Source organism: Protopterus annectens, chromosome 7.part0 (assembly GCF_019279795.1).
Source record: "Protopterus annectens isolate FY-2018-M chromosome 7.part0, PAN1.0, whole genome shotgun sequence".
Classification (NCBI taxonomy): Eukaryota; Metazoa; Chordata; order Ceratodontiformes; family Protopteridae; genus Protopterus; species Protopterus annectens.
In genome coordinates this window covers 268,535,937-268,561,183 of record NC_056739.1, presented here as the reverse complement: position 1 = coordinate 268,561,183, position 25,247 = coordinate 268,535,937, and the positions used below count along the sequence as shown (strand labels likewise).

At 43.4% G+C, this 25,247-nt stretch overlaps 1 protein-coding gene across 1 annotated transcript in view; it reads left to right on the top strand.

Moving 5' to 3' along the window:
* MDM4 (MDM4 regulator of p53) overlaps positions 1–25,247 on the top strand; it is a 326,441-nt gene that overhangs the window by 163,649 nt on the left and 137,545 nt on the right. Inside the window, exon 3 of the mRNA XM_044076748.1 lies at positions 627–710. Within this exon, the coding sequence (XP_043932683.1) occupies positions 627–710 (84 nt within the window). The remainder of the gene's footprint in view (positions 1–626; positions 711–25,247) is intronic.

Genomic DNA, 25,247 nt, shown 5'->3' with positions numbered 1-25,247 from the left:
CGCTGTCTGTACTTATCACCGTAAGTTGGTTTCTGAACCCCCCACCCCCTTGACTCTGAGGGAAAGGCTGTACTTCTCAAGTTGCACAACACTCCATTAAATGCAGCTGATACCTCTTCCGGGGCTGCTGCCTTTGTTTTAGTTGAGGCATTATTCTTGGCTTCATTTTCAGGCCATGCCTGATGACATTAAGGCCAGACTTTGGATGCTCCATTGGATAATGAAACTCTGGATCTGCTGCTGCTTAAATTTTCAAGTCTCTCCAGGACAAGGGCTAAGGCTTGCAGGAGCTAAAACATTTCTTTCTCCTGTTCCCGAATTTCAGAGGAGTTATCCTCAATTTTTCTTTCATGTGGCTTAAAAATAGAGAAAATGTTTGCTACTGCCACAAATTTCTAGAATGTAGTAAGTTTGTCTTTTTTGTTTTAAAACCACTGCATTTTCTGAATAGCCCATATACATATACCTTTGTGAGGTCATGGATGTCATTTATCATAAGGTTATTGTTGCTGATGGAGCATTCTACATACTAGTTCATATTTTTAAGTTTTCCATGTGAAGCCTAATAGTGGTTTGCTACTGTGATGTAATCAGCTACTGTTTCTGAGATGACTCCTCTTTTGCAGGTGCTACAAGATGAAGGTAATGAAGAAGACCTGGAGGACACACAGAGCTTGAGTGATGACACAGATATTGACATTGTCTCAGAGGTACAGTTATGTCCTGTGTTTTGTGTCTGTAGTAAAAGAGAAATTTAGACGTAGTGCAAGACACTACCTAACTTGTTTTTTATAGCTTGAGTTACTTTTGATAAATGTCTGTACAGTACATGCCATGATGTTGATTTAGTTTGCTTGGCGTACTTCTTCACATGACTGAAATTTCATTTGACTGAGACCAAAATGCCTAATTTTCAAAATACTGAAAACTCACTTGACAAACTCATACTACTGAAACCTTACAATGCTAAATATCAAAATACTAACTTGTAAACTATAGACATGCACACTTACACCATTGACTAACTCTTTCCAGAATTTAAAAACTACTTGTGTACCCTCTTAACTGAAACCAGACAATATAAAACCAAACTAGGTGAGCTGTGCCCCCCAACCCCCCCCCACCCAACTATATATTCCAACTACAGTGGGGAAAAAGGGCATATACCTTTTACTTAACTTATAATAGTCCACACACTGCCACTACTGCTGGGAACACACAAAACATCCACCATATTACTTAAAGTACTTCCCATAAAAATGTAGACAGACATACCCACGTTTAGAAACACTGTGACACTACTTACAGGACTGTTGGTATACTGACAATCAGCACTATAAGTTACTGTAATTCTTTTATCACAAGCAATCACAGGAGAAGGTAAACCCACATCATGTCTATGGCTTGCAATTCAGTATAATGAGATTCAGTCAAATGAGTTTTCAGTATTTTGAATATTCGGTATTATGGTCTCGGTCAAATGAAATTCAGTCAAACAAAATTTCAGTCATAAGTAGACCCCTTGAATGACTACTACTCAGAATGAAGGGTTAGAAATGAAGTTTTTCTTAGCGACAGCATATTTGCTCACATGCTGTTTAATAGAATGTTGTAGCAGTAAATACCCTAGTCTTGAGACGGTATGCCTTTTTTGTTTCTGACATCCAAGGTCAGTTTTATAGTCGTGGGAGTTAAATGCCATCTGACAAGTCCAGTGGAAGAGCTGCATTTGTGGTTTTAATTTCCATTTTCTCTGCATTGTAGAGCAATTATTTTATTGGTGGTGGCAGATATTATGTAATACTTCAAAAAGCAGTGCTGAGTTCCTCCTTATAAGTATAACATTCTGGAATGGAGGAACAATAAGCTTCATTTCCCATAAGACATCCAAAAGTCGGACATTGGAAAGTCTCGCATATAATTCCCCTCCACAAAGGCGGATCCTCTGCAGAACTAACCAATTACCGCCCCATAGCTATTCTCTCTCCACTCTCCAAAATACTAGAGAGATGCATACACTCTCAGGTCTCACACTACCTCCTTACTAACAACCTCCTTTCCAGTACTCAGCATGGTTTCCGACCAAACCATAGCACCACCACTGCCTTACTCTCCTTTACTAACACTATCCTTCAGCATAAAAACAATGGCTCTCTCTCCTCTGCTACTTTCCTAGACCTATCTAAAGCATTTGACATGGTCCCACACAAACAACTTATCTCTGTCCTCAATAACCTATCCTTCTCACAATCAGTCACCAACTGGTTCAGAGTTACCTGTCTGACCGCCAACAATCCATTGTATGGCAGAATGACATATCTCCCCAACTACCTGTCTCCATAGGGGTTCCCCAAGGATCCATCCTTGGACCCCTACTTTTCTCTGTTTACACCAATAATCTAGCCTCTGCCACTAAACATGGCACACTCATCCAATACGCAGATGACTCAACCATCATCTGCTCAGCCCAGTCCCTACCCAAACTGCAAAAAGTCACACAGGAAGCCTTTTCCACTTTTGAAACATGATTATCCAATGCCCAATTAATACTCAACCCAAACGAAACTAAACTACTCCTCTTCCAACCCACCAAACATACTCAGAACAACTCTCACTTTAACATCACAGCAAAAGACAACACCACTATATACCCAACTGAACACACCAAATTGCTAGGAGTGGAAATAGACAATAAACTAAAATTTGACATTCACATATCCATGACCATAAAAAAAATCCACAAAAAACTAGGAGCATTATATAGAAATAAACAATTTCTCACCAAAGCAGCAAAGATTTCAATAGCAAATTCCCACCTTATCTCCACCCTACTTTATGCCTCTCCAGTATATACCAACCTAAGGCAATGTGATCTAAACAAGCTAGAGACCTGCTACAACAAAATCGCCAAATTCGCCACAGGGGCATCCTACCATAGTTACCACTCTCTCTCACTTGCTGAACTGGGCTGGCTTAACTCCCTCATTTCCTTCAGTGGTATCAACTCTTACTCGCCCACAAACTAGTAAACCATCCACTAAATGTCCCATCCCTCCAGAATCTACTCCAACCCTATCGCACCACCAGACCACTAAGATCCAGCAATTAAAATCACTTGCAGATCACTAAAGCCAATAACTCTGCTGGTGAAGCACTATTCTCTTGCGCCATAGCCAAATTATGGAACTCACTCCCACCCACAATTACCTCCGTACCATCATGCACCAACTTCAAAACTTTATATTAAATGCGCACCTAAAAACATGCTGGCTATGCCCTTGCAACTCCCACTCTAATATCATCCACCCCATCCAACTACTACCTTTCTTTCACCTCCACTAACTACCATGATGATAGCAAGCTCATATGCTCATAAGCCTAGTACTTATTATACAGCAGGAACTTCTCATTGTTACATTTGTTAATGCCTGATCTGAAGTAGGAGATTCATTTGTCTGCAACCTGTGAGTTATGGATCCGATATCGGATCCGAACCGGCATGGTTTTCCAGCTATGGATCCGAGCTCTCAGCTCCTCCCCTCACCCATAATGCCCTGCTCTCCCTACATGACCTCAGATCTAGTTTGCCGCGCTGGTGACCAGATTGGATTTCAGAGCTCTTCAGCTAAGTATTTGTTATTCTCCTTTTGCAAGTGTTAAATTTAAAATTTTTAGTTAGTTTTGTGTGAAAGTTTTAGGTTCCCTATCCTTATAGCTTAAAGTTTAAAGTTTTTAATAACTTTTTATAACTTTTAGTTATCCCTCCCCTCGCTGGTGCGTAGTGTGTGTTTGGGCCTGTGTTTACTTTGGCTAGTTAGCATTTATTATTTTTAAAAAAAAAAAAAGAGTAGAAGTATCCTTAGGATGTCTGAACCCCCTAAGGCTTTCTTTTGAAGTGCTCGAGTGTGGCCATAAGCTTTCTCCTGCTGATGGCCACGTTGAACACCTCACTTCTGGATGTTCCATTTGTGCAGGGTTCAAACCCCAGGGCATTGAAGGAGCGGAGGTCGAAGCTGGTCCTGGCGGGACTTTTGCCCCGGACACGGCTACCGCTCCTTCAGTACCGTGTCTTGGTTCCTCCTCTCCTGCTCCCCTCCTCCACCTGGGACTCAACCTCCCTAGTGGTTTGGAGGAGAGGAAGCAGAAAAAGGACCGGAGGAGAAGCACCATAAGCGGGCCGAGACCTCTGTTTCGGCCCGCCTGCTTCTCCTCCGGCCTCCTTGTCTACTGGTTCTCCCCTCCTCGGCTCCGGTCTCCAGTGTGCTTCTCACGGGACCTGAGGAGGAGGAGACCCGATCTCCGTCGAGGCTATCGAGGAGGCACTCAAGGCCTACCTCGGTAGCCTCGTCGAACAATCGTTTATCTGATGCTGATCTGGACCGGATGATGAGAAGGTTCATCCAGGCCCAGATGCAGATGGGAGTGCTCTGCCCCTCTGGGGAGCTCGACCCCTGCTTCAAACCTATAGCTCCTTCTCTGACCCGCTGCCGGGTTGGGCGGTTGGATCCGACCTCCGGGCCTGGATCTGAGCCGGATCTGGGGATCAGTGTTCCTTGGCGGTGGATCGGTGTCGCAGGCACGCCCTCTGATCCCCGATCCACTCTTCGGATCAGAGGGGAGCCGATTATCGGATCCTTTGGTCGAGGTTGGCTCCCCTCGGCTTTTGATGTAGTGGAGAGGGCCCTGTTGAGGGTTTCCGGACCCCGGCACGCTCCTTCCGCTCCATCTGCACTGGGCCAGGCTTCCACCATCCGGCCACTGGGACAGCCCGCTCCTTTGCCCCAAGTTGTTCCATTGGAACATGACACCGCTGCAGAGGGTCCTCGGACAGCCCCCTGAGGATGCACCTAAGGAGGCACATAGACTCCCCCGAGTCTCTCTCAGAAGACACGGATTTGGAGGAAGGGGAAGGCTCACCAAGATCACCCCCCGAAGATGTCTCCTTTGGTGACATCATGGAAATGCGGGGTCTGCCCCCAAGTCTTCCTCTGACGAGTCCGTGCTCTTGGAGGCATTTGAAGCAGGCCCGTCTACCTCTTGGGTGTCCCCTCCTGCCGACCCTCTGGTGGACCTAATTACCACCAGGGCGTGGAAGGAACCGGACACCGTGGAGCCAATCCCAAAAAGGCCAGACTGCATCCTTAGTCTCCCGGCTGACCGTGCCCACTGGAGCAAGGGGCCTCCGGTAGATGCCATGTTGACGGCGGCAGCCACCAAGAGGGAACTTGCTCAGGAGAGTCCTCAGTCCATCCCCCGAGCAAGGAGTCTCGGATGATGGACCGCTTGGGGAAGAGTTTAGTTCAGCGACCTTTTCAGTGAGGCGCTGAACTACTTGGCACATGTGATTAGGATGCAGCGATCTCATCAAGGAATACGCTGCATCCCCCAGAGTCCATATCGGAGGAGGACAAACTGCTGCACTCCACCCGTGGCCACTCAGGTCCGTGACTAATACCTCTATGCGGTTACTGTCCCATGCTACGGAGGGAGCCGCGGGGTAGACCTAGTTACTAGGCGACAGGCCTGGCTCCGCCATTGTGATTTCGGAGCCCTTCAAGGCGTCCGCTCCCTTGATGGTTCTGCCCTTTTGGCAAAACTGTTCGCGATACTTTGACCCAGAGCGAGAAGGACGGAAGACGCTGTCTGCCGGAATCCGCTTCTCTGTGCCCTAGAGGTCCTATTCTAGGAACCAAAAGGGCCAAAAGAAGATGTGGTTCCGAAGTCGCAGCAGTCCCAACTCCGGACAACCAGTCCTTCTGTGGCAGAGGAGGACAGGGAGGCGGGCAGAGGCTCCCAGGAACTTGGTCCAGAGCCTTTCTCTGAAGGTTGCCCGGCTGCTCCACTCTGGAGGCAGTCGGGGGCGGGCGAGCACCTAGTGGCATGGGAGTCCATAACATCAGACCGCTGGGTCCTCCGCATCATATCCAGAGGATACCTCACTCAGTTTCATCACACAAAATTGAAGTCCCTCCCCGTTCCACCCGGTCAGTGGGAGGCCGCAAATTGGCCATCTGCTGAAGAAAAGAGCCATCCAGCCCGTCCCCAGACCAGATCGGATCAGGGTTCTCAGGTTCTTTTAGTGCCAAAAAGCAGGGACCTAAGACCAATTTTAGACCTGTCACTCTTAAACCTGGCAGTTCCCAAGGAGAAGTTCGAATGGTTACCTTGCAGTCCATTCTCCCTTCTGGGAGAAAATCATTGGATGTGCTCTATAGACCTCAAGGATGCGTACTACCACATTCTAATGGACAGACGCTCCAGGAAGTTTCTTCGCTTCTGGCTGGGAGCCAGTCACTACCAATTCAGGGTCCTTCCCTTTGGTCTCACTACAGCCTCCAGGGTGTTCACCAAAGTATTAGCAGTGGTAGCGGCCCACCTGAGGCTTCAGGGGGTACAGGTCTTCCCATACCTGGACGACTGGCTCCTTACCCCCAACAAGGCATCTACTGTTATTGGCGAGACTCCTTTCTCCATCTAGCTCCCGCCTGGGCATCATGATAAATGCAGAAAATCCAACCTAGCCCCTCGCAGATCATAGATTTTATAGGTGCAAGGTTAGACACAGTTGAGAGCCTTCCTCACGGCGGACAGAGTTCAGAATCTACAGCTCCAGGTGCGGGCCAGCCTCCACTCCAGCTCAGTTCCGGCGGAATTGGTCCTGAGGGCTCTAGGGTCCATGGCAGCAGCGATAGCTCTTCTACCTCTCGCCAGGCTCAATATGCGAGTCCTTCAATGGACATTCCTAGTTCAGTGGTCTTATCTTGCTCTTCCTATGCATCATCCCATTGCGATCAGCAAGGCTTGTCCCTCTTGTGGTGGCTCCACTCCCAAGATCTTCACAGAGGCCGCCACTTTTGTGCTTCTCCCCTCTCACGGTGACCACGGAGGGGCATTTTGCAGGCAGACGGTCCAAGGCACGTGGAGCGATTCAGAGACCTTACTGCATATCAATGTTCTAGAGATGAGAGCAGTGCTCTTAGCGTTGCAAGCACTTCAGGCCTTTCTTCCCTTGGGAACTATTGCGATTCAGTCGGACAACATGTCTGTCGTCTGGTACATCAACAAACAGGGGGGAACCAGGTCTTACCCTCTCTGTCGAGAAGCCATGAGAGTGTGGGAATGGGCAATCTCCACCAACCGCTTTCTCATATTCGGTCGGTCCAACATCCTTGCGGACAAGCTCAGTCGCACCATTCTCTCCCCTTAGTGGTCTCTCAATGCTCAAGTAGCGAAATGTATCTTCGCACGGTGGGGAACTCCTTGTTGCGATCTTTTTGCGTCTCCCTCAAACACCAAGTGCAACAGTTTTTTCGCTCTAATACCTCCGCCCGGAGATACCCCAAGAGACGCTCTGGTACATGCTTGGCCCCGGTCTTCTTACCCTCCTTTGCCTCTGATGCTCCAAGTTCTTCAGAAAGCCTCCCGGTTGGGGTGCAGAATGATTCTCATTGCCCCATTCTGGCCTCGACAGATCTGGTTCCCTTTCCTAAGGTCTCACTCAGTGAATCCACCTTGGATTCTAGATCCCATTCCGGATCTGATATCTCATCCGTCCCATCTATCAACCCCGAATCTGGACAACCTGAAGCTAACTGCTTGGCTGCTCCAGTTCCACTCCTGATCAGGACTCCCGGTATTTCGTCTCCCGTTAAGGCCATCCTGGTAGCGGCTCATAAACCATCTACCAGGAAAGTTTACGCAGCAAGTGGAAGCGGTTCTCCATTTGGGCGGCAAGGTCTGACCCTTCACAGTTCCCCTTCCTCTGGTGCTTGACTTCCTAACCACACTTTTTAATGATGGTGCCAGCAGTTCCACGGTCAAAGTACAACTTGCGGCAATTTCTCACTATCATATTAGTCATGACTCCAGTCCACTGATGTCTGCCAAATTGTGTAAAATCTTCCTGAAAGGTACTTTTCTTCTTAGACCCCCTGTAAAGCAAGCGGTTCCTCCATGGGACCTTTCTTTGGTTCTTCAGGCCTTGACCGCTCCCCCCTTCGAACCTGCGGCCACAGTAGATCTAAAATTTTTATCTCTCATGACAGCCTTTTTAGTGGCCATTACTTCGGCCAAGAGAGTTTCGGAACTTCAAGCCTTGTCCATCATGCCTCCTTACTTGGTCTTTCATCCGGACCGTGTAATCCTCAGGACCAACCCGTCCTTTCTTCCTAAGGTAGCTTCGGAAGCAAATATTAATCAATCCATTAACCTCCCTGTTTTCTTTCCTAAATATCAAAACAAGGGTGAATACAAGCTACATTCCTTAGATGTTCACAGGCAGCTTCGTTTTTATCTGAACAGGACAGCTGGTCATGGGCAATCCGACCAGTTGTTTATTTCCTTTGCTAAATTCAATTTGGGTAAACCAATTTCCAAAGTCTCCTTGTCACGCTGGATTTCACAATGCATCTTATTGGCTTATCAAGCTTCTGGGAGGCCCGCACCTGAGGGAGTACATGCCCATTCAACCCAGTCAGTTTCTACCTCAGCAGCCTTTAAAGCTAGGATTCCTCTGGATGATATTTGTTCAGCAGCCACTTGGGCTTCATCCCATAACTTTATTTCCCACTACAAGTTGGATATTACATCTAGAGGTAGAGCATCCTTTGGCTCCGCGGTGCTCCAGAATATCCTTCCATGACGGCCGCCCAAGATTCAGGTAGCTGGGGACTCTGTCCCACAGGTTGCAGACAAATGAATCTCCTACTTCAGATTTAGTTATGTACTTACCATAACGTTCCATCTGAGTAGGTGTATTCATTTGTCTGCAACTCCTCCTATCCCCCTGGCCTTGTCAGTTTCCTGCATAGTACGTGTTACCCTTTCTAGGGTATGTTGATTTATGGCAAACTCGATCTGAGGTCATGTAGGAAGAGCAGGGCATTATGGGTGAGGGGAGGAGCTGAGAGCTCGGATCCATAGCTGGAAAACCATGCCGGTTCGGATCCGATATCGGATCCATAACCCACAGGTTGCAGACAAATGAATACACCTACTCAGATGGAACGTTATGGTAAGTACATAACTTCTAATGATGTACTTCACAGATAAAGATTCTAGTTGTCTACTGATGTACTATGTTCTTCATCTGTAAATATGTTGTAAGTAATTTCTATGTTAAATTGTTAATCGCTATGTAATCCAATGTAACTACTGTCTGTTTATTTTACTGTGGAGCTTTTCTCCCCGGGCCTCCGCTGAAAATGGACCCACGTCCAGTCGGACAATCTCGGTCAACAAATTTAAATAAATTAAGTAAATAATTTAGATTTATTATGCTACTCGTGTTGTATATTACACAAGTCGCTGTCGTTTCCAGATGTCTCACTCCTCAAAAGGTTGTGGTGAAGAAAGTGGTGCTTACTCTAGAGAAAAAAGAACCACCCAGGAGTTCCCACCAAACTAGTGATGGCAAGGCCCACACTTAAATCTCCATTCAGTATACAGGAAACAAAGTTCTTCAAATCCATTCTGGTTTGGATTATTCCAGGTCATCCCAAAAAGGCCATTTTGTTTTGGCTGTATGCATGCAATCCCGGCTTGTCTAAAGGTATCTGTGTGCTTTATGGACATCCAGGATAACTGTCTGCATATAAAAGTAGCTAAGAAATCAAGGAGGTTCCATAACTTCTGCGTAGGAGCCAGTCATTTTAATTTTCACACACTGACATTTGGCCTTCCTCTACCCCATGAGCATTCATCAAATGCATGTTGATTGTAACAGTGCATCTAGGGCTTCAGGTGATCAGGATTTTTCCTTGAGATATAAATGGGTTCCTAGTGATCCCAGTAGTGGATAGTCTCATAACCTTGACAAGATTACCTTTTGTAATTTTTCCACTCTTTAGGGATAACCATGTACTCTGTAGTCCCCAGTCAGTGGTCTCAGAATCCAGCATATTCTTCTGGTGCATATTGGACAGTGTGGCTTGTTAAACATACCTTCCTTCAGACAGGATCCTCTTATCAGTCAGTGGTGGTGTTAGATAAGCAAAGTCACTTACTATGTCTTTAGGCAGTCTGATTCACTGCAGGATTATTTTATATGACATTTCATGTTTGGCATCACATGAGGGTAGTATAATGGGCCATAAGAGTTTAAAGGAAGCAGTTGAAATACTGCATGGATTTTTTTATATTAAGGATCAGCATACATAGTGGATGTACAAGTACAGCTTTTTTGGGCAAGACCTTTATAAGCTTCCATCCTTACTGTGATGGTCACCACAGATGCTTCTGCTCTAGGGTGGACATAACATTATCAGCAGCATACAGACCAAAGAAATGGTCTCTGGCAAACGCCTGTCTGCACATAAATTTGTTGAAAGATGGCAGTGCTCCTAAACTTGCAGGCATTTGAAGACTGCCTTACCTTAGGTGATGTTGCTACCCCCCAGGAGAGTACATGGTTATCGTATAGTATTATAAGTATTTCATATCCTTTTATCAGAAGGCCATGAGAGTTTGAAAATGAGCATTTACTACCAGTCAACTTTTCATAGTCACGTTCTACACAGTCATTCTGCAAACCATTACAAACCTATACAAAAGGTCTATCCAACCTTGAGGGGAAGGCAAGACAGCATGGACCAGGGGAGAATTCCAGGCGACCTATTCAGTTATCTAGATTTACCTTGAAGGTGGAAAGGGTGCTACTCTGCTTAATTGGCGGTAGATGTTTCCTTCATGAGGTGAAGGATGCCTTAGAATATGAATGTCATGCCATTGTGACTCACTGCTGATGAAGCTTTAATTGCTTTAACTAGGTGTTTGAGGTATGATCTGCTCTGAGAAAAAAATAGGCCAAAGAGGGTTGGATTCCCAGAGCCTTTTCCATGGAGAAGTTTATGAGAAACTGAGTTATAAAGAAGTGATGTAAGCTATGTGGATTTATTCTTCCTCCCGTATTAGAAAAAAAATTTAGTCTTCCCCTCTGATTCTGCATCACTTGCAGAATTTGATAAACAGGCTGTAAGCTTATCCCTGTCGGAGAAAGGTGTGTGGTAAACCTCTGCGGTGCCCTAACAGTAGAGATGAACTACATAGTTCTAGGCACAAAATCCTCCTTGACTGGATTGGGGACAATAATTTAACTGTCTTATTGGCAAACCTTCAGATAGCAAGTTCTGGGGTAATAGAAGACTGCCAAAAGCCCCCTTCTCATCTAGCAGATGCTTTTTAATTTATTTATTTATTTATTGGTGGAAGAGGTTTTCCATGTTACAGAAAATGTACCTTTTGACCACAGTCAGTCAGCATACTTGGAATGCTGACTTTCATCTGTCAATGTTTGGCCCTTTATTATTGTATTGTCATTTGTGCAAGTCTGTGTTTTACCCATCAATAGCCTTGAGAGATGGTGAGACTGAGAGGCCTTAGTCAGCTGTTTATGTAGTTCTTTTAATTGTCTTCTAACAACCCCTTTTCTCTTTACAATGCAAATTTCCACCTGCATAGCTGATTGTACTTTGTCACCCAAGCATATCAGTCATGTTGTTCAGAGCCATGTTTCTGTAGCTTACTAACGATGTTTAATCTATTGTATTCAGTGCTGAGGTTAAGTAGCTTAAATATGAAAACATTATGTTGAAAAAATAAAGCAAAAAAGCTACTTTTCCTTCAGTTTAATTTGTTCCTTCCACAGATGTTCAAATTAGAACAAGTATGAATCCTGGGCAATTTTCAAGAAATCCTTTTCAAACTGTGTTTGGGGGATTGGGGGGGGGGCTAGCTCCTGATCTGTACAGTGTTTGCAAAATGTGCAAACACGATAGTTGAGCACCCATCTTTCTTTTGGTACTAATGGTGTTATACCAGTCATAACTATGTTTTACAACTGGCAGTAACTGCAGATTTTCTGTACTTTTTGTTAGTCATTGGATCATTGCTGCAGTAAGCTAAGGTATACGAGATGTCCTGCCATGGATTGGACCCACCAACCAGCTTCCAAAGCTTTAGGGTGCTTTCCATGTGCCTTGTGGCACTATTCTGCATGTAGTAGCAGGCAGACTCTGGCTATAGTGCCAGAATATTCTTGCTACCAAAAAGTGCGCTCCTTTGTGGACTTTGGTAGATCCATCGTCTGCTAGTTTTTCTGCAAAATAATTTTGAAGAAAATGCTTTTGAAAACTTTTGAACTAGATTCAAGACTTTAGTGGTTAAATAGCAAAACACAGCACTGCAGGAACCAAATACCTTTATGTAGAAAATGTAAAAAAAAAATACCCAAATAGCAGCAGGGTCACCACGACAAAAAACAAAATTTTAGTAACAGGATAAGCACTTTCAGAAAATTTCCTTTATCAGATCCTACCATTAACTGACATGCATATAACTATATGTACTACTTTTAAAATGTCATAATCTGAATGAGCTTCATTCCATGACCACAACAGAGATCCCACCCTTGGGTCTTCCCCTTCTCTGTCACTGTATTTCTGACTACCCAGCTGGAATGGCTTTGTCCAGGTAGGGGTCAACATTCTTATCCAGCTATGTCTCCATAATTGTAACTTCAAGAATATGGCTTCCTTTGGTGCAAGACTGTTTTCTGATGTTTTTTTCCCTTGGCTGTTTTCTGACTCTTGCATGTCTGGATGGCTATTTGCAATTCTTCCAGTTGCAAACCTAATGAGTAGGTCCTCACTGTTTAGATATGACAGATGTAAAATGTTCTTATTGTATGAATTAATTTACAAGAGGACATTGTTCACCAAGTTTCTAAGTTATATATACCTTGTCATTCTCCCACTTGGTGCTGCTGTAAGCTGGGCAAATATATATTTATCTTTGTAACAGTACTTGAAGTCTTCAGTGATCATCTTGAGGATTATTATTGCTGGGCATTTGAAATGCACGTGGATAAGCCAGATGCAGATATCCGTCTGCTGGCCAGAATTACAGAGCAGTCTGATATCAGCAGGTTGTACAAGCTTGCCTTTGTACAATTTTTTCCTATCGTTTGAGGATTATTCCCTGAAGCAAGATATCTCTTAGAATTTTCACGCCTTCATGTCAATAAGTACCTGAATTTAGGTTTGTGCACAGGTCAGATGTATGGAATGAGTGGAAGGTGCCTAAGCTCTTGTAGCCTCTGTGTTCAGTGGCACAGCAAGTAACATCCCACTCCTTTGGTGCAGAAGGCTGTGGATTCTCTTCCCACACCAGATAGCGGGGTTCCTGACACTTCAGTGCAGCATAAGATGGGCGAGGGTGCTACACTCCTGAGTGTCTTCCTTCGGATGATATGTTAAACCAGAGGTCTGATCTGCTTGAGTTAGTAGTAACAAAGGTGGATGTAAAATAACCCAAGGCACCCATGGAAAAGAGTAGGGGAAATTCTCTGACCTGGCCAAATTTTGCCTAGTAGTATAAATGCCCCTTTGGTTCGCCCCTGAAAAGAGGCCAGTAGCCTAATGGGACTAAATTTTGTGCATTGATGATAGAGCACTTATAAGTTTCCCCTTTCTATTGGGGACATAAGTGGCTGACCCGGTTAAGTTTGATTCCTCATCTACTGATCCAAGTTGCACTTGAATAAGTGCTGAGAGGAACTCTTGTTTAATTTTGGATAGGAGACCTGTTCCAAAGAAGGGGTAGTCTTTGAGATGCATACCTTTTCCTCCAACATGTCTTAATTTATGTTGCTGACGAGGCTTACCCTAGATTGGGTGTTTCTAATGCCATTTGCTTTGCAGATTTGCAACCGGTTCCCAAGGGCTGGTTCAGAGAAGGTCATACATTGAACGACAGCAGTCTATTGGAGACCGACTACAAGGATAAGGCTTTGAGACTGTCCATTTAAGACATGTCTGCACACCATGCATTCTTTGTGAGAATGGTCAAAGGCCCAAGTCACTGTCTATATGCATTCCCAAATCCCTGACTACATCATCATCTCTTAGCGATGTATTAACAGTGTTGTTCTTTCTAGGGGTGGTCAACTTTCCAGAAGATACTATTATGCAATTTTTGGGCATTGAGTTTTAAGTTGGCAAGTTCACCCACGACTATACTTCTACTCCATGTTGAAAGGTCAGGGGTTTTTGTTTTGTTTTAGTGAGGGATATATGTTGCAAGTGCAACATATATCAACCTTTTTGTCCCAAAATACAGAAGGATGAAATAATTTAAAGTTTTTTCCTTGTTTAGAAATTTAGTCTGGGCAGAATCTGACTTGATATGAGAGGATGCTTCAGAACCGAAGCTGTTTACCTCAAACTATGTGATAACTGTTACAAGTCACCTGTAGTTCCCTTAAGACTCTCAAGAGAAAAGTTAAGGGATATGCCTGAGAAGCAGAGACCATCATGTCCACTGCCTAGAAAACATAGAAGATTTGACTTTAGTTGAGACTCACGTCTCCATTTAAATTGCTGAAATCATCTAGCTTTGGTTTAAAAGGACATGCTTCAAAGTATGACCTCTGTTCCAAGATATCCCATTCTGTGTCTTCTCCAGGGACAGATGGGTCTTTCCAGGTTTTCCTCACTGGCAAGCGCACACAGCACTGGTAAACTGGAATGGGTTATGGACCCATACAAGGATGATGGTAACATCCAGAGAGTTGTCAGTATAAGCTGTGGTCCCAACCTCGGGCCACAGCTGACCACATTAACAGTTTGGGTATTAACTTAGCTGTAAAAGTTAATGCGTACTTCGTTTGCTTTGCAGACACCAGTGGCCATATCAACCTGTTCCTCTCAGGACCATGTTTGAGGCCAAGCTTGTTAGTGTGGATGCTGACCTTGGCAGGATTAGCCTTCTAGATGAAAATACGGATGCGGTTTGTGTGGAGCACAGCATCTGTGGTCTTCCAGACATCAGGCATGCGTTTAGCAGTGTGTCTGTTTTGCTTATGACATCACATCCAGGCTGTGCCTCTTCATCATTATACTTTGACCCTCCCCACTATTTAGAACAAGCAGAAAGCATGTGGATGGATGACTGGTGTCGATTATGCAGAATATCAATGACAAGGATGGCAAAAATCTCTTGCATCTCCCCATAATGACACTAAGATTTAATGTAATGCTACAGATGAGACAGCGTTAAATGACCCACTGAATTAGTGCCTTCTCTGCTGAAGACCTCACAGGAAGCCATTTGGATATGCCATCTTGCTTTTTGAGTGATTGTGTCACTGATGGAATATACCATCTGGTCACAAGTTCAGCATGGGACAACCTTATCACAGAAACGAGATAAAATCCTTTGACCCCTTAAAGTTTGGAACTCCTAGCCAGAGTCCCTTTTTCATCGTTCAAATATTGAGGTGGCGTTTGGGCAGTTTGGGGAGGGAGTGGGCATATTGGTTGATGTCTTTACCTTGTTGATACAAGATAGTTTGATTCTGACCTCCATTTATTGGCTTGGCTTGTAATAGTCTGCTGTTTGCCCTTAAACCTATAAAAAGATTCCAACCCCTTTTGAGGGCTTGCTGTCACATTGTTTAGGGCAAAAAGTAGAGTTAGGGATAATGTTTTTGTGTACCTTTCACATTCTGTTTAAGGGCCATGAGCTAAATGGCTCACATAATTCTCTTCCCTTTTTCCAGATTACAGCAGATACCACATCATTTTTGGTTTAGGTGTGACAAGCAGCGACAGGCCTAGTGATGTGGTAGGAACCAGAAAAGGCTCTGGTAACTTCCAGATTGATTTCAATCAAAATTTAAATGGAAAATTTAAATTATTTTTAAAAAGACAGTAAAAGTGAACAGTTTTGGTAAGATTCATTTACTGACTAGTAAATGCACTACTTGGATGGCAATAAAGAATAAATTTGGTGAGAATCAGCAAGCAGTCAAAAACAATATTAGCAAAAAGTTATACCAGCATAATAGAGTTCCCACCTGTCCCACTTAGTAAAAATAGTCAAACCAGCATAATAGGATTCACACCTGTCCCACGTTACACAGGAGAATCTTTAGGCAGATTTGTCCAGCTGGGAAAAAAATGAAAGATGGCAGATGTCTTGAGATTTTTAGGACCAAAAATAGTTACTAATTTTCCACTAATAGTTGACTAAAACAATAAGTTTGTGACTGAAACATCTCAACAGGGTATGAATTGACAAATGAAATTCTATAAAAGTGAGCCTTATTTTGGCAACAAAGTGAAATCCAGTCCTTTAATATGAGTTTGGGCATGATTTGTCCTGAAAGTTATACATTCTCATAAAAGAAGTTATTGAAAAGGTGAAAACCCTACAGCAGAACGCTGTTTCTAACAAATTAAGTGAGGAGTAAAAACTGGGGACACCAGAGTGTTGACAGAAAAAGATTCCTTCTCTTCTGCCTGGTATGTACTGAATAAATTTTTTCCTGCAATTAGGGTTTGTCAACAGAGAGGAGTTGATACTCAACTTGCTATATCCAGCTGTCATCAGTATAGTTTTCCTTATAGAAGAAGGCACACTTTTGAATGCAGAACTGGCTAAGGAGAGAATAAGTTTAGCCAACAAAAGAGCGAGTAAGCTAGCTGGAGAAGACTGCTTCTCTACCTCCTGATATTAATAATGCCCATAAGGATGTTTTGCCAGTGAAATATTTTTCATTGTTCCGTAAGAAATGCTAGAGTGACAAAAAAAAAAAAAAAGTTCTCAGGAGCTGACTAGAAGAATCCGGATTACCTTGGACTTGAACTACAGACCAATGTTTGGAGACTGAGATGATCAGGAAGATAATTAGCAAGCATATGAAATTGAGTAAGTGGGAGAACTTTATGTAGTTTAAACATGTAAACTCTGTTTCTGCAGAAGACATGGCAAAAAGACAATGCACACCGTTAAGGTGGTGGGACATTAGTCAAGTATTAACCACACTTTGTTATTAATGTTTAGAAGTGAAACTGTTTAATATTTGTATAAAAATGTTTGGGATACAAATTGGGTATTAGTGTAAAAGGCAATTTTGTATACTATGCAGTCAGAAGGTATCTTAATTGTAAAGTATCTAGGCTTTGCAGTGTAACAGTAGAGGCTGGAACAAAGCAATGTAAAGTTAATGTGGTCTGGGGGCTGGTGCTGGGGGATGTAAAGGTGTACTGATCACATTAAATATAGAATTTAAAAGATTTCTGATTTTTATAGAGGTTGATGTCTAGACTAGTGACCTTTAAGATACAGACAGTGATATTGTACGTAAAAATCTACTGCCAATCATTAGTGGTCTGGAGTTCTGCTGTGGCGACCCCTAACCAGGAAAAGCTGGAAGACACAAACAAATCTTGCAAAAATGAGAAAGTTAAGAAAGGTATTAAAACTTGTAGTTACCTTGCATTTGCATGGTTATTGGCTTGTTTACATTAAGCACCTGCTTTTAGCTGGAATTAAGGAGCATACAGTTAGAAGCAGTTAATCAAGAGGGTCTGACCAGTGTGTTCTGTGTAAAATCTACAAGAGCTCTTGCATTTGCAAGGTTACTAGCTTCCCTCCATTAGCAAATGTTTTTTTGTTGACAAGGAAGCTGTTGGTGCCAGCTATAATCAAGATAAGTCTGAATAGTGTTCTGAGTGAAATTTACAAAGTACAATATAATTAACTCTTAAAGGGAAACTGGCAGGCAGTTTAGTGAAAAAAAAATGACATTTGCAACCAGGGAAGTGAATAATTACACATGTAGTTGTGCCACCAGCAGCATTAGTTACTTCAATTTGCCCAATTTAAGCAAGAATAGCCAGTGCACATTTTCTTAAGGCTAAAAGCTAATGTTTTGAAAGCATACAAGTTCCTTTTATCTGGGGGGAGAATAAAGATTAAATATGAACAGACAGCAGTCTTAAGTACATGTCGGAACCTATGTCACACTTGTGCAGCCATCTTTTTGCTGACGCCCCTCCTATTTACAGGGGTAAACTTCCTTTTATAAAGTGTGTAGCTTTTTTTTTTCTTTTGCATTTGCTCTAAGCTGAAAGTTGTGTGTTTATTTTTGTGCTTGTGTGTTTGTTTTCATTTAACCAGACATTCTGGGAAAGTGTAACATTGGTCAGAAAGAGATGAGCTACTGCATACAAGTTCAGCCCTTCAGACATTAGTTTGTGCATGTGAGCTCCAAGCTGGAAACATATTCAGAAGTTCTGTCGTGCGATATGTGGGATTGGTAGTTTTTTGTGTGAATTACTGCTGTGATGGTATTAACTGGAAGGCTTGAAGGTACAGACAAAATTCAATACCCACCCTCTGCTTTAAGTGTAAGGGGAAGATAGCAATGCTAACAGAGGCTTGTTTTGGATAGAAACGTGCTTGCAAATTTGGCACAGGATTTCTGAATGGATGTAAAACAAAGGCAAACCTGGACGAAGGAAAAGGGGAGTAATACAATTCAAGGGGAAATTCAACAGTAACAGAAGTGGAAAAGACTATATTGGTAGCTTTGTGGTTGTAAGGGGATGCTGGCAGGTGATTAGGCTTTAACGGTGGTATTTGTTACACTTAAAACTACATAGCTTAGGAAAGTTTGGTTGATAAATAAGCTTTTAGGCAGGGAATATCTATGCCTAGGGGCTGGACCCTGATTTGGTCTGTGTGTATATGTATTTTATCAAATATCTTTATTAAATTATCACTTATGATGTAGACAGTCCTACATTTATATAAATGAAAACCCATACTGAGAGTCCCAGCTGAAGTATTTTACATTAAACTATATTGTTATATATCGTACTAATTTTATTTGCAAACATACATCACTTATGTACCCAATCTTTGTCAAGCATTACATAGCTCATTCAGATCCTTCCACCTTTTAAGCCTCATTCATCCCCTCTATGAATTGTTACCACAGTTCCCCTGTTTTCCTATTTAATTTGCTCCTTCCCTTTTCTAAAGATCCCAATTCCAGTTTTTTTCTCTGTTATATTCACTACTTCTAATACAGTTTGTTTTGACTTTGATTTCCACTTTCTAGTAATTGCTTTTTTGGCAGCCACCATAATTAAACTCAGCAAGGCAATTCCTATTTTGTATCATAGCTCAGAAAAATCATTTCCCTAGTTACACCAATTTGTTCACCCAGTATCTCTGAGAGTAGTCTGCAGGAAATCATTAAAGTCTGCCAGCTCATTACACTCCCAGAAAATGTTCCAAATTACCTCTTTCTTCCACAGTCATACTTCCATGTGCTGTCTACCTGAGGAAAATTTATTTGGAGTCTACTTGGGGTATAAAAATATCTATGTAAACATTTCCAAGCAAGAATCCTACATCTTCTAGATTTTGTTGCACATTTGGGAGGCGCAAACATATATCCTCCCATTGTTTCATTGTGAATTGCTTGTCCAGTCTCACTTCGTAATCATTTCTAACCTCCTCTGACTGATTCTTATAGTTATTAGTCAGTATTTTGCATGCACTGCTAATTATTCCTTTAACACCAGCTTCTGATGTTCTTCGTGTTTCACTGTTGCAGTCCTTACATAACTGCTATCCGGCTCTCTGTAGTCCTCAATCAGCCCAAATACCAGAGTCCTTGGTATATGACATCGACTGCCGCCGATTGTAAAACTGATGTCAGAACATCAGGTATAAAGGGAGGCAGCCAACGCCATTTCCTCAGTCTTTTTTGCCACGGAGCCCGAAGCAGATGCAATTTGCACTAGTGTCGGTCAGCCGTTTACCTTTGTTTTGCTTTCCAACTACCAAGTTGAATACACCTTTAGATAAGTACCCTGTTGGGGATCCTCTTTTCTTGCTTTAACGAATGTCAAATAAAGTTAGTAACGGTCTGTCTTGCCTGTGGAAAACAGATTCCGCACCATGATCTCCATTCCTATTGTATAACTTGTTTGGACCTTGAGCACGACGTCCCTAACTGCGATCTCTGTGCTTATTTTAACCTACGTACCATACGACGTAGAGCTAAGATTTTGTATAAGCATTTCGGAGTCTGGCCTAAGTTTCAGTATGGCATCTTCTAGTCTCCCGACTTCGGATATACCTAGGAAACTGAAAGACAAGGACCGCGACAGGCCTAGGGTTAAATCTGCCGATGACGCACAGGTGAAAGTAGTCAGCACAGCGGTAGTCAGTGAGGCTCTTTTGCAGCCCCTGCAGTCTGTAGATTTTCAGCTGCAAGCCTCTGCCAAGACCTTTATGGAGTCCTCTGTGCCGCAGGCTATTTCGTCTTCAGACCCTCTGCCTGTTGCCACCTCCGATGGGTCCGGAGCCATTTTGCAGGCACCGGCTTCTGACGCCTCCTTTTCAACATGAGACCAGAGCCAGACCCGACTACCTTAGTTCAGACTTCTGCAGTTGCTAGGCCTCCCGAGTCCCTCCGGATTGCTAGTAAACCTTCCAGCCGCAAACCGTCTCACAAGCAGGCGTCTGCCTCCCCTCCTGTGCCTCAGTCCCAGTTGGTAAAGATGGCTCTTTCCCTGATTAGGGGCTCTCACCCCCCCCCTTCAAAGAGGATTTAGGGAATTATCTCCTGATGTTTTGTCTGTCTCAGATTCTGAGATTTCCAGCATGTCTGCTGATGAAGGAAATTTTCAAATTTTTTCTGGCTTTGAGGATTCTGGTGCTGAGGACTCTATCCCTTCTGCCTCCCCTCCAGAAGATTTTTCCTTTGAGGATACTTTGAATACACTTAGGGAGCATTTTAAATGGGAATGTCAGGATTTTCCACAGTCTGAGAAAATAATCTGGGAATTTTTGGATTTGCCACAGCATAAGCTTCTGGCTATACCTCCAGATGTTCTTCGTGTTTCACTGTTGCAGTCATCACATATGGGTTATCTGCTTGCAGTAGCCCTCAGTCGGCCTGATTATCAAAGTCTTGGGTCCTGCGTCGGTTGCTGTCTCATCTTCCTTGATGTCAGGTAGTCAGGATTATAAAGCATGCAGCCGATGGCATTACATCAGTCTTTCTTGCTGTGCGGTGCCCGAAGCAGAAGCAGTTCACAAGTGGCGGTTGGCCGACTCCTGAAATTTTCATTTGAGTTTCAGAACCGAAGTCTTCAACTAAAATCTAAGTACCCTGTTGGGGAAACTTTCTTGCTATAAACCGATGTCAGTAAAAGTCAATAATTTGTATTTCTTGTGGAAAGCAAATACCTCAGATTTTCATTCGTACTGTATTCCTTGCCTAGGCCCTGACCACGACGTACCTCGCTATCAGTTTTGTGCCATATTTAAACCAAGAACTATTCATCATCAGTATATTTTCGCTTCTAAATATTTTGGTACTCTGTTCAGTTATCCAGATATGTCTTCGGTAAGCCACCTGACTACCGACATTCCAAAAAAACGCAAAGATCAAGACAGAGACAGGTCGCCTAGGTCCAAAGCTGCCAACGATGCTTCTCCTAAGCTAGTCGCCAGTTCTCCGGTACTCAGTGAGGTGCTTTCGCAGCCCCTGATACCCACTACTTCAGATTCGAAGGCCTCTACTGAGACCCATTCAGAGACCCGGTGACAGCAGCCCTGCAAGATGCATGAAGTGAATCAAAACCACATTGCAAAGTATGTTTTCCAACCTGTTCAGCGGAATGCATTAAATCCTGTAAATCCTTATTTTCAGCACAATCAGGGATCAACATCATTTTCTGTTTAAGCAAGCCGCGGAATGCATTAAATCCTGTAAATCCTTATTTTCAGCACAATCAGGAATCATCATCATTTTCTGTTTAAGCAAGCCGCGAGATGCTTCAACTGTGGAACCTGCGGGTGTCTCTACCTTGGATACATCTGGAACCGCTGTGCAGGCACCGGCTTCTGAGGGTGTATTCAGGCCTACTGACTTGCATATTAAACCTATGCCTTCTTCTTCAAGGCCTTCAACTCGAACCATGCCTAGGAAACTGGCCAGACCACATGGTCAAGCATCTTTGCCTAAAAAACAAATAAGAAAGACTGAAAACCTTATTACTTTAGTCAGGGGAAGTCAACCTTCCCCCTCTAAGAGACCTAGGGCTGAATTTGCTTATGATACTTCTCACCAGGATTCTGAAATTTGTCTCCTCTGATGACCAGGATTTACCCTTATCCACCTATGAGGATTCTAATGCAGAGGACTCTATTCCCTCTGCATCTCCCCTAGAGAATTTTTCTTTTGGTGAAACCTTGCATACTCTTAGGGAGCATTTTCACTGAAAAGCCAGCATTACTCTGATTCTAAGAGGAGTAGAGATTTCTTACTCCTGCCCCAACACAGGCCTTTAGCTATTCCTCCTATTCTGGACATTGTTGATGCCTTTTCGGATTCTAGCTTGGCCCCAGACACTCTACCTCCTGTTCCCAGAAAACCCGATAGATATTACAGGGTTCCTGACTCTCACAAGTTCCTTTTTAAAAATCCTACTGCAGATCCTGAGACCATTTCACAGGGACCCAAGGGCATTAAGGCTTCTACTGCCAAAATCCTACCCCCTCTGATGGAGATTCCAGGGCCCTGGATAGATGGGGTAAGAAGGGTATACACCTCTGCAACCTTGGCCATCAGGGCCTTAAATTGCCAGTTTCATATGTTAAAGTATCAGCAGCATATTATTGGATTGCTTAAACAGAAAATGATGTTGATTCCTGATTGTGCTGAAAATAAGGATTTACAGGATTTAATGCATTCTGCTGAACAGGTTGGAAAACATACTTTGCAATATGGTTTTGATTCACTAGATGCATCTTGCAGGGCTGCTGTCACCGGGTCTGTACTTGGGAGGCATGCTTGGCTTAAGGAGCAGTCTTTGCCAGGTCATGTTAAAACTAAATTGCTGGATGTTCCCTTAAATCAGGACCGCCTGTTTGGCAACAAAGCAGAAGAAGTTCTTAAAAAGATGGAGGAAAAAGCTAAATCTATGCAAACTGTTAAAGATTTCTTGCAAGTGCAGCCTCCAAGATTTAGTAGGCATTGGCCCTCAAAAAATTGGTCCTTTCCTGCCTCTTCAGGCCTCCTCAGTTCAAACCCAGAACCAGCAGAACAACCAGGCTTCAGTCCCAGGGTACGCACAGGACTAAGCAGTGGGGAGCTCCCAGTTCCAAATCAGGGAGTAGTAAGACTCTCCCCCCTATGATAAGCTGTCTCAATGACTTAACTTTAAAACTTCCGAGCACTTCTCAGCTGACTGCTCCTTTAGGGGGAAAGAATGCCCTGCAAGCAAAAAACTGGGAACTCATTACCCAGGACAAATTGGTTTTAAATGTAGTTTCCCAAGGATACAGATTTCACTTCCACACATTACCCAACCCCAAACGGTTCATAGGTTGGTACTAGGCTATCGGTCCTAGGGCCTATACAAGCCTAGCCATAATAATTCCCTGGCTATTTCTTCCCACAATATTTACTTCCCTGACCCCACCCGTCTATGGTGTATTTCTACTGGTGGGGGGGCAACATTAGTGGCTATATAAAATTCTCAACACCTTCCCCAAAGGTTCCTTGATTGCAAAGTCCCTAAATACACCGGTCAAAGCTTCAAGTTGATTTGTGTAGGAGCCCCACCATGGGCACCACACCTCACACCACCCTTTCCCCACATCAACACACATGTACAAATATACATATACTGTGCACACACATTATCGTGTACACACATTCATATAGACAACTTTCCTATTGTGAGATTGTGGACATCAATGTTCCTAAAATTAAAATGCTGTGGGCCCATCCTACCAAAAACATGCCACTGCCACCTGCAAGATAAGATGTTAGACGTTACAGTATGTAAATGATGCTGCTCCTTTAATGAGCATTAAACTGTCCCCATTTTATATACATTTACATTCAATACATAAATACCCTCCTCTTTTCATAACCATCTCCAAGTAGGATCTACAACAGATGATGGGCTTCTCATGATTCAAATCAACACACCAAAATAAACACAGAAAAAGCATGGGCTATGACTAGTTTAGCAGCTTGGATGTTGGAAATGCCAGGCAGGGAGGGTAGGAGTGGGAAACAAATAATGTTTCACCTACCGTGTGGAGGGACTGGTAGGCCAGTAGCTGCTCTTATCAAAGGCAATTTGAAGCTTGCAAGCAATAAATCCACCGTCAGAGAAATAGGCTTGGCTGACCAAACTGGTGATAGCAGCTGTATTAGCAACTGGTTGGAAGCACTCGCATGCAACATAGTACACAATGGGCCCTCATGGTAATGACTTCAGCCCCCAGTTATATGGATTAGGGCTTAAGAGACCCTCAAAGAAGCCTGCATGATGGCCTCAATGATAGTCTTAAGCCTTTACAAGGATCAAATGACTAAGGGGACTGATGGGCAGCAGGCAAGTGGGGGGGGGTCAAAGTTATCATGTAAACATTCAGTCTGTTGCAGAACAATAGGTGAAGGGGCAAAGAATGTTTCATCACCATAGTGCAGTGAATTTCTTTGCTTAGAGGCAATTTCTCTGAAGTATAAAATGTCATTCTTAGTTTTCAAATTGCTTTTAAAAATTACTGTGACATTTCTGCAACTTCTGCAGTTCTCATGAAACCAGTAAAGCTACAATGTTTAACAGACTCTCCCTTTAAGGAAGCAACAGGAAAGAAAAAGCTACTGAAATAAATTTACAATCTGTAAGATACCAAAGTTTTTTACTACAGTGGTTATATAAATACGAGCAGTACTGCACAGTACTTATTGCAGAGAAAGTTCTGTAAATTAAACCATCTTTCCTCAAAATACTGTTACCACAGGATGTCAGCAGATGCAAACTGGGTTGGCCAGATCTTCCCCCAAATCAGTGGGCAGAGGCTCAAAAGCAAGTACTGTCTATTAAAATTAAAGGCTATTCAGACTGTACCAGAAGAGGAAAAAGGGACAAGGTATCTACTCAAGACTTTTCCTGGTACCCAGAAAAGACAACTCCTGGCTTCCTATCCTGGACCTTTCTATCCTAAACACCTTTTTGGTGATTCCAAAATTCAAGATGCTAACTCTTCATTTGCTTCCCATGGTAGGCAAAGATGCCTGGTTGGCAACACTGGATTTAAAGGAAGCCAGCCTACCTGCTCATCCCAGTCAGGGAATCTTGCAGAAGATACCTACGCTTCAAAACAGGCTGCATGCACCATCAGTTCTCTGCACTGCCCTTTGGCTTATCTACTGCGTCCAGGGTATTCACAAAGTGCTTAGCTCCAGTCATTGCATTTGGCAGGCAAAGAAATATTCAAATATACCAATACCTGGACGATTGTCTAATTCAGGCAGAAAGCCAGGGTATACTTTTGAATCATCTGGCATTTGTACAAAAGGTGCTAGGTTGTCTGGGGTACACCATAAACAAAAATAAATCACAGCTGGTACCTTGTCA